Source organism: Cotesia glomerata, linkage group LG4, assembly GCF_020080835.1.
Source record: "Cotesia glomerata isolate CgM1 linkage group LG4, MPM_Cglom_v2.3, whole genome shotgun sequence".
NCBI lineage: Eukaryota > Metazoa > Arthropoda > Insecta > Hymenoptera > Braconidae > Cotesia > Cotesia glomerata.
Window position 1 is genome coordinate 2,045,084 of NC_058161.1, and position 8,278 is coordinate 2,053,361.

At 28.2% G+C, this 8,278-nt stretch overlaps 1 protein-coding gene across 1 annotated transcript; it reads left to right on the forward strand.

Annotated features, from left to right (window-relative positions):
• The first annotated feature begins 4,270 nt into the window (after positions 1-4,270).
• LOC123262918 (ankyrin-1-like) lies at positions 4,271-6,248 on the forward strand. Its single transcript, XM_044725409.1, has 2 exons — positions 4,271-5,934; positions 6,190-6,248. The coding sequence occupies exons 1-2, from the start codon at positions 4,365-4,367 to the stop codon at positions 6,246-6,248; spliced, it is 1,629 nt and encodes a 542-aa protein (XP_044581344.1). The 5' UTR covers positions 4,271-4,364.
• Positions 6,249-8,278: the final 2,030 nt, after the last annotated feature.

Here is an 8,278-nt window from a genome sequence, read left to right on the forward strand (position 1 = left end):
TTTTTTATATATGTTTATGTAACAGTTGCATGGTCAAATTTACTATGGTCCCTAGTAAATATTTATTGGTACAATATGATATTCTTAAATTTTTATGGTAATATTTTGAATTGAGTCATTAAGGTTCAGTCTTATTATGTATGCATAGTAAATTTCTACAGAAATTTCTCACCGTGTACGGATATAAGAAGATCAGAAAGATTAGCAATAAAGAAAAACAACATTAACTTTAAAATGCCAAATTTTTGTACAACTTATTATGAGACTTCTTTTGTTGTTACTGCAATTCGTCTCTGGGAAGAACTGCCAAATGAAATAATAAATGCAACTAGTCTTGAAGCATTTAAGAATAGGTTATTTGACTACTTGTTTAAATTAGATATCTAAATTATTGTGCACTAATACTAAGTAAATCATTATAAAATATAATGATAGTTATTCATCATTTAAGACTTAAGATTATTAGAAAATTGTATGAAATAATTAAAAAATATAAATGGGCCATTCCACGTCAAATCGACCAATAGTTGGAATCGACCCCTTTCGATTTGGATGAATTTTGGTCAGAAGTTTTCTTTTATCATAAAACGAAGTTCTGCCAAAGGAAAAAAAATAAAAAAATTTTTTTCGAAAGATATGCAAATTCAAAATTTCGCGATTTTTCCAGTTTTTGCAATATCTCGAATGCTATTATAGATACAGGAATGGTCTTTCGTTTGTTTAAAAGGGGACACTTGGGGCTATTGAAAAAAAAATATTTTGGAAAAAAATTTTGAAAAATGCCAAATTTGTCAAATTTTGAATTTTTGAAAATCGTCAAAAATGAAGACCACCATTAAAATTTTGGCTCAATTTTTTTTGTATGATACCTTGTTATGATCTTAAAAGATCCTGAAATTTTTGAATAGGGGTTTTTTTTTCAAAAATATGAATTTTTTAATTTCAAAAAAAAATTTTTGAATTTCAGAAAAAATTTTTTTTTTGTTTTTTGCAACTTCTATATAAGTTAAAGTTATGCAGATACATAATATTGTAATTTTGAGTATTTAGAAATCAAATGCACGACGTGAAAATATTAAATAATAAATTAATTTCAACTTTTTTTTATTTTTTGGACACAATCTTGCATCCTTAAAATAAGTCATCCTTAACGCATGATAGAATTCGTTAATTGTCCTTTATTTACTTCATTTAAAGTTGTTAATGCCACTTGTCGTCTTATTAACATGGGAATAATTTGTAATTTGAGATTGAGAACTATGATTGTGCAGAAATTCGTAAGTAAATAAGTATTCGAAAGAACGAAAAAAATTGATATTCTCATGAAATCATTTCTAATTTTTATAGAAAATTAATATCTGTTTGAGTTATTTGAGGTTAAAAACTGTAATTGAAGTGAAGAAACGGACAAAATATATCATGCGTTAAGAAAATAAAAAATTCTATCATGCGTTAAGCCTGACTTTTAGATTATGTCTAAAAAATGAATAAAAGTTGAAATTAATTTATTATTTAATATTTTCACGTCGTGCATTTGATTTCTAAATACTCAAAATTACAATATTATGTATCTGCATAACTTTAACTTGTATAGAAGTTGCAAAAAACAAAAAAAATTTTTTTTTGAAATTAAAAAATTCATATTTTTGAAAAAAAAAGAAAAACCCCTATCCAAAAATTTCAGGATCATTTAAGATCATAACAAGGTATCATACAAAAAAAATTGAGCCAAAATTTTAATGGTGGTCTTCATTTTTGACGATTTTCAAAAATTCAAAATTTGACAAATTTGGCATTTTTCAAAATTTTTTTCCAAAATATTTTTTTTTCAATAGTCACAAGTGTCCCCTTTTAAACAAACGAAAGACAATTTAATTCCTGTATCTGTAATAGCATTCGAGATATTGCAAAAACAAAATTGAAAAACTGGAAAAATCGCGAAATTTTGAATTTGCATATCTTTTGAAAAAAATTTTTTTATTTTTTTTCCTTTGGCAGAACTTCGTTTTATGATAAAAGAAAACTTCTGACCAAAATTCATCCAAATCGAAAGGGGTCGATTCCAACTATTGGTCGATTTGACGTGGAATGACCCAAATTGTTAACAACAAATTAGGGTATTGTAATTTTAATTTTGTGAGTAAGCTCAGACGTTGTCTTAAGTTATCATCTCAGTTAAATCATAATATAAATTTACAAATAAAGAATTAAAACTCAATAAATCAGTACTGAAATAACAATAATAATACTTAAGTACTAAAATAAGTAATTAAACTAATAATGTATATTTTTTATTGTACTGTATATTATTAAATATGTAATTTTGTATTTGCCATTCGGCCATTATATAGCCTTGGCATAAAAATAAATAACTAACTAACTAACTAACTAAATGTTTACAATAATCATAAAAATTCCTTGTAAATTTTACAGTATTTACCTTATTACCTTATTACCTTAAGGATATCCTTAAATATTTACTGCAGCTAATAAATAATACTCAAAAGATTATAATTTTTTTTTTACTTAATTACTTTGTACTTAGCTTGTCTCAAAGATTCATTATCCTAACAAAATTTTCGAACAAGATAGTGTCAACAAGAGGAATTACCAGAGGTCACATAAAGTGTCAACGCCCTGTTAAAAAACTCCAATAAGATCCCATCAAAAGCGACAAGAGCCACTGAGAAACTAATAAAATTTATGGGTTTCTAAGTGGCTTTTGTCGCTTTTGATGGGATCCTATTGGAAATTTTAAACAGGGCGGGCAATTAAGAAAATTTAGTTGTATATATACGCAAGAAAGGACAAATATATACTTAGAAAATTTACAGCTTCAGGCTTTAATAGTATTAAACATAATGCTGTTTATTTTCATCTCTTTATTATGACTGTAATAATATAATATACACTGATAGAAGGATTTAGTAACAAAATTTTTATTCATTTATTTGGGAGAAACAAATAATTTGTACCCATCAATATTATTTGTTGCAGTTTAATGAATGATTTCTTTATATGAACAAAGCCTTATTACATGGAAATAAATATTTAGTTCCACCAAATAAATATTTAGTAGTATTTAACAAATGATTTATTGCTACTCAATAAATCGTTTATTGGTATCAAAGAAATTAATTTTGTAACTAATTTTAGCGTGTAACCTAATTTTTTAACTTAAAATAAATAAAAATAATGAAAATAAATAATTTTAAGTATAAATATAATGTATTATAAAGAAAAGAATCTCATTAAATTATATTTTTTCGTTTGAGACATTTATAAAATTTAAAATTAAAGTTTTTAACTTTAGTTTTTTATCTTTAATAAATAATTTAGTACCTACTACTAAATATTTGATAATGAAAGGTTTGTTACTAAATCATTTAGTATCTGTTATTAAGTCTTATTAAATAGAATTCAATCCTTATATCAGTGCAGAGAGTTCTCTACATCCACTTTTCTTTGTATTTAATTTTTAAAAGCTTTTGGAATAGTTGCACGATATTAAAATTTAGTAATCTCTTCATTTGCGATTTTAAACTGTTTTCTTTAAAGATTGTTTTTTGTTTATTTCAAAGCAAGGGAATATTATTCTATATTTGCTGAGTAGATGTAGAACAATATAAGGATTTAAATTGATGAATAATTTATTATTGAAAGGGAATTTTGAGAAAAATTTTTAGGTGCATTATTTGCATAATTTTTGTTAATTTTAAATTGAAAAAATTTTTTTTAATGATAAATTTTTAAAAACTTATAAAATTAGTATAAACATTTATTTTTAATATTTATAAAATTATAATTAATTTATTTAATAATTATTAAATTATTTTAACATTATTTAATATTTGTATAAAGTTATTATTTATTTTAATATTATAACAAAATTAATTAATTTTTATCATGAAAAAATGATTCAATATTTATCAATTATAAATAGAAAAAAATTTTTTCACAAACAACTTTCTCATAGTTTTATTATTTTTATATTTTCCCAATTTTTTTTTTTTCATAAAATTAATTATACCTTATCTTATCATAATTATTCTAATTAATCCTTTTTTAACTTTCACAAAAAAAAAACTAGATCACGTACGCCATTTACGGGCATTAGATCCTAAAGAGGGGCTTCATCAATTCTTATTGGCTAAACTATAGGTCCCACTTACCCCTCCAACTTCCAACCAAACCCACTACATATCTTGCCCAATACTATCATCACTATATCAGTGACCGTTGCGTTTCAAAACGACTTTGCTACTCTCAAAGTTGATAAAAGTAATCCAGTGTTCAAAGTAGTGATAAAGTTTTTCAACTTAAATAAAACAATTTATTTTAAATAATAAAATTTATCAGTAAAAATGAAATTAAGCTACAAAAAAGCATTACTTTCAAAAAAATTATCGCTCAACACGTTGATAATGTTGGGCGACATTAAAAGTGTGCGAGTGCTTATCAAAAAAGGTGTAGACGTAAACAAACCTGGCAAAAAAATGTGGACGCCACTTCACGTAGCGGCGAAGCATGGCCACTCTGAAATCGTGAAACTTTTAATTCAAAACGGCGCGTCAGTAAATTCTGTGATAACTGAATCAAAAGGCCAAAGATTCACTCCTCTTTATCTCGCAGTTTTGAAAAATCACCTCGAATGCGCGAAGGTACTTTTAAAAAACGGCGCGAGTGTGTCTCCGACAACAGATGGCGCCACTCACCCGATCCAAATCGCGGTGTTTAAAGGCCACGAGGAAATGGCGGCTCTGCTTCTGTCTCACGGTGCTCAGGTGAATGTTCGGTTTAGCGACAGCTTTTTTAAAGCTTTCAAAAACCAAACGTTCAGTAATTTGTGGATGGGTCACAATATCCCGTTATTACACGGCTCAATTCTCCAGCAATTTGACGGGATGACACAATTGCTCTTGCAATATGGTGCAGACATTAATTTAACGACATCTTTGGGCAAAACGACGTTAATGCAAGCTGTCGAGGTTAATAATGACAGATTAGTCAAGTTTTTGATCGAAAACGGCGCCAATGTCAACGAGCGTGATGTTTTTGGACAACCTGTTCTGCATTTCACGATCATCAATGCCAATAGGAGGATTTCAATGTACAGCAAGGAGGAAAACAGTCGCCAAAAACAAAAAATGGAGATTGTTAAACTCCTGATAAATTCCGGAGCTGATGTAGAGGCTCGTTTTCCTGCGGATAAAAGTCACTCCTCAGTTCTTCATTATATGGTTATGTTTGGGTTTCACTGCGGAGTCGAGTTCTTACTCAACAAAGTTGACTGTAACCCAGCGGAAATTGATTTGAGGACAGTTTTTTCGGGGAAATTAAAGAGCAACAGTGTTACTTCGGATATTGTTGGTAATGCGAGCTACATCAACGAACTGGAGGACAACTTTGAGTCGATCACCTACTCAATTGTTCAGTGGGCCATTACCAGGGACATGATCGGGCTGCCTGTGAACAAGGCGATTATTTTGAAGCACCCGATCCACCGTTGGATCTCTTTGGAGAATTATACGGAAGAAATAGAATCCTTCAGGAAGAGAATCACGGACCAGGTGGAGTTCCTGACCCAGTTTAGAATTGGTGAGGGAAATGTCACTTTTTTAAAGCTCTTGACCGGCAAAGTGGATGAACTAGTTAAACTGTTAAATAATAGGACAGTTAATTACTTCGCTGCGTTAAAGGAAAACGAATCTAGAATTTTAAATTATTATGATTTGGTCAAGAGACGACTCTGTGTTGCGGAACGGAGGAGAATTTTATTGAAGAAGTCGACGGAGGTTATGTTTCTGCTTCTTATGACTAAACTGCCGTACGATTGCTGTCAGAAAATTGTTTGTTATTTTAGTGATAGGGAATTAGAAGCTTTTGTTGATTCTTGTATAGATAGGAATAGAAAAATAAGGAGAAAAATTACTTGTAGAAATTATATATATAGTAAAGTAAAATCTAAATTTTTTAAGTAAAACTTCTTTAGGCGCGACTATAGGCAGTAACTCAGATTTTTTTTCTGACGGAAGTAACGCTTACTATAGTCTATGTAGTTTCCGCTGTTTAAGGTAGTACCCTCGCGACTTCCGTCGTCAAAAGTTTATGCCAGAGTGTACGGTACACATACCAGATAGCCATTATTGACAAGCCTAAAACTTTTTGCTGTTTATGTACTTATTTCAGCCAATCACGAAGGAGATACTGATCGTTTGAAAAGTCTGGCAACACTGCGTGAGCGTTAAGATATTTTATAGTGGTTATACTGTAGTGTTTTGGACTGGCTGTAGACGTACCTCTGTTTTGATACATGCGTTTATTTATTTATTTACATACATTGAAAGATTAATATATATTATTATATTAAAATTGTTAACTTTTTGAATTTTTAATAAATATAAAAAAAATTAAAATTAATTCAGCCGACATTTAAAAATTTTTAGAATTTTTTTTTATTGAAAAAATGATTATAAAAAAATAAAAAAGAAATTTCACTTGAAAAAAACTTCAAAAACTGTAAATGCAATATAAAAAAATTTTTTTTTTTCTAATTTAATTATTAAAAAAAAGTCAAAAAATTAAAAATGTTGGCTAACTTTAGTACCATAAAAAAATACTTATTTCCATAAAATAATCATAGTTTTTTTTTTCAAATAAATAAAATTAATAACTATAATATTACATCTAACGTAAATTAAACTTTTCAAATTTGTCAGCGCATGCGCGTCTCATACTTCTTTCGCGGCTAACAAAACTTGCGCTGTTGCCACAGCTTTATTAACGTATCCCCTCCTCAGTTAAAGTCTGGTAAATTTTTCATTACTTATTAATAAATATCTCTGAAACTGTGTGGTAATTATCAATGAATTTTTTTTTTTTTAATTGTTTAGTTGTTAGTTAACGTTACTCTAGTTTTTTAAAAAGATCCTAAGAAAAGTTTCTAAGATATAAAAATGTTTGTAGGTAAATTTTTCGATATCCCGTATACCGTAATGTATAAGAGCGTTCAAAACTCAAACTTTAAAATTAAATATCTCGGAAACTAGATGGTAAAGTAAAAAATTCTCAAATTGCGCCAATCGACGAAGAATTATATGAACATTAATCTACCAAAATTAAAAAAAAATCCTAAGAAAACGACTTTGGCGAGGGTACTACCTTAAAAATAATAATTTGGATTGGTCGTAAGTGGATGTCATATACTCCACGCACTCCACGCTTCTTGACTTATACGCCAGCTAGTGGCAAATATCATAATCAGTTAGGATTATTTATTTCCAATATTTTCAAACGGATCAATTGTGAATAGCTATTTGATCTATCTATGAACGCGTTTCGGTACAACGATAGATGCTGTATTTTCAATAAAAGTAGCAAATTTAGAGAGTAAAATTTATGTTTCACATTATAGTTACCACAAACCTATAATTTCATAAATGAAAAATACATAAAAAATTATAATGACATTCAAGTACCTATTTCGAATGAATAATATTAATTTAACATTTGAATAATCATTGTAAAACACATGAATAATAAATATAATTAAATTATAATATGATATTTATTATTTAAGTTAAAATTTAATCATTTCAGTGATATATGTCGTCAACGCCAAAAAAGTTTTACGTCAATCGCGCGTAAAGGTTACACGCACAAACTTTTTTTTTTTAATTATGATAGATTTACAAATAAAAATTGTTAAATTTACGTAAAAATTGTTTAATTTTTGTTTTGATGCTTGTGAATTTTATTTTTTTATAAAGAATTAAGGTAGTTGTAGCGTGATAGGCATTTCAACAGAAAATTATAAAATTTTTTTTATCGAAAGATAAATATATTAATAATTCACTACCAAAATTTCAGATCAATTGACCGCACCGTTTTTAAGTAATTAATTTTCGAAATTGCGTCTTTTACACGTAGAGGTATAGAGAGATGGTAAAGTTAGTATGAAATCTTTGGCCCGCTCGAGTGGTACGGAAGATTTCATACTAACTTTACCATCTCTCTATACTTCTACGTGTAAAAGATGCAATTTCGAAAATTAATTACTTAAAAACGGTGTGGTCAATTGATCTGAAATTTTGGTAGTGAATTATTAATATATTTATCTTTCAATAAAAAAAATTTCATAATTTTCTGTTGAAATGCCTATCACGCTACAACTACCTTAACATTGTCTGTCGTTTTCAATGATTTTTTTTTTGCACGCCTCATAGCGCGAAGCGCGTGAGGTTGTGCTTTATACTCGACTCGTCAAGGTCAAGCAATT

Coding starts and splice junctions, on each gene's coding strand:
- LOC123262918 (XM_044725409.1), top strand. CDS start 4,365: ATGAAATTAAGCTACAAAAAAGCATTACTTTCAAAAAAATTATCGCTC. Junction 5,935..6,189: donor AATAAGGAGAAAAATTACTT/GTAGAAATTATA, acceptor TACTTATTTCAG/CCAATCACGAAGGAGATACT.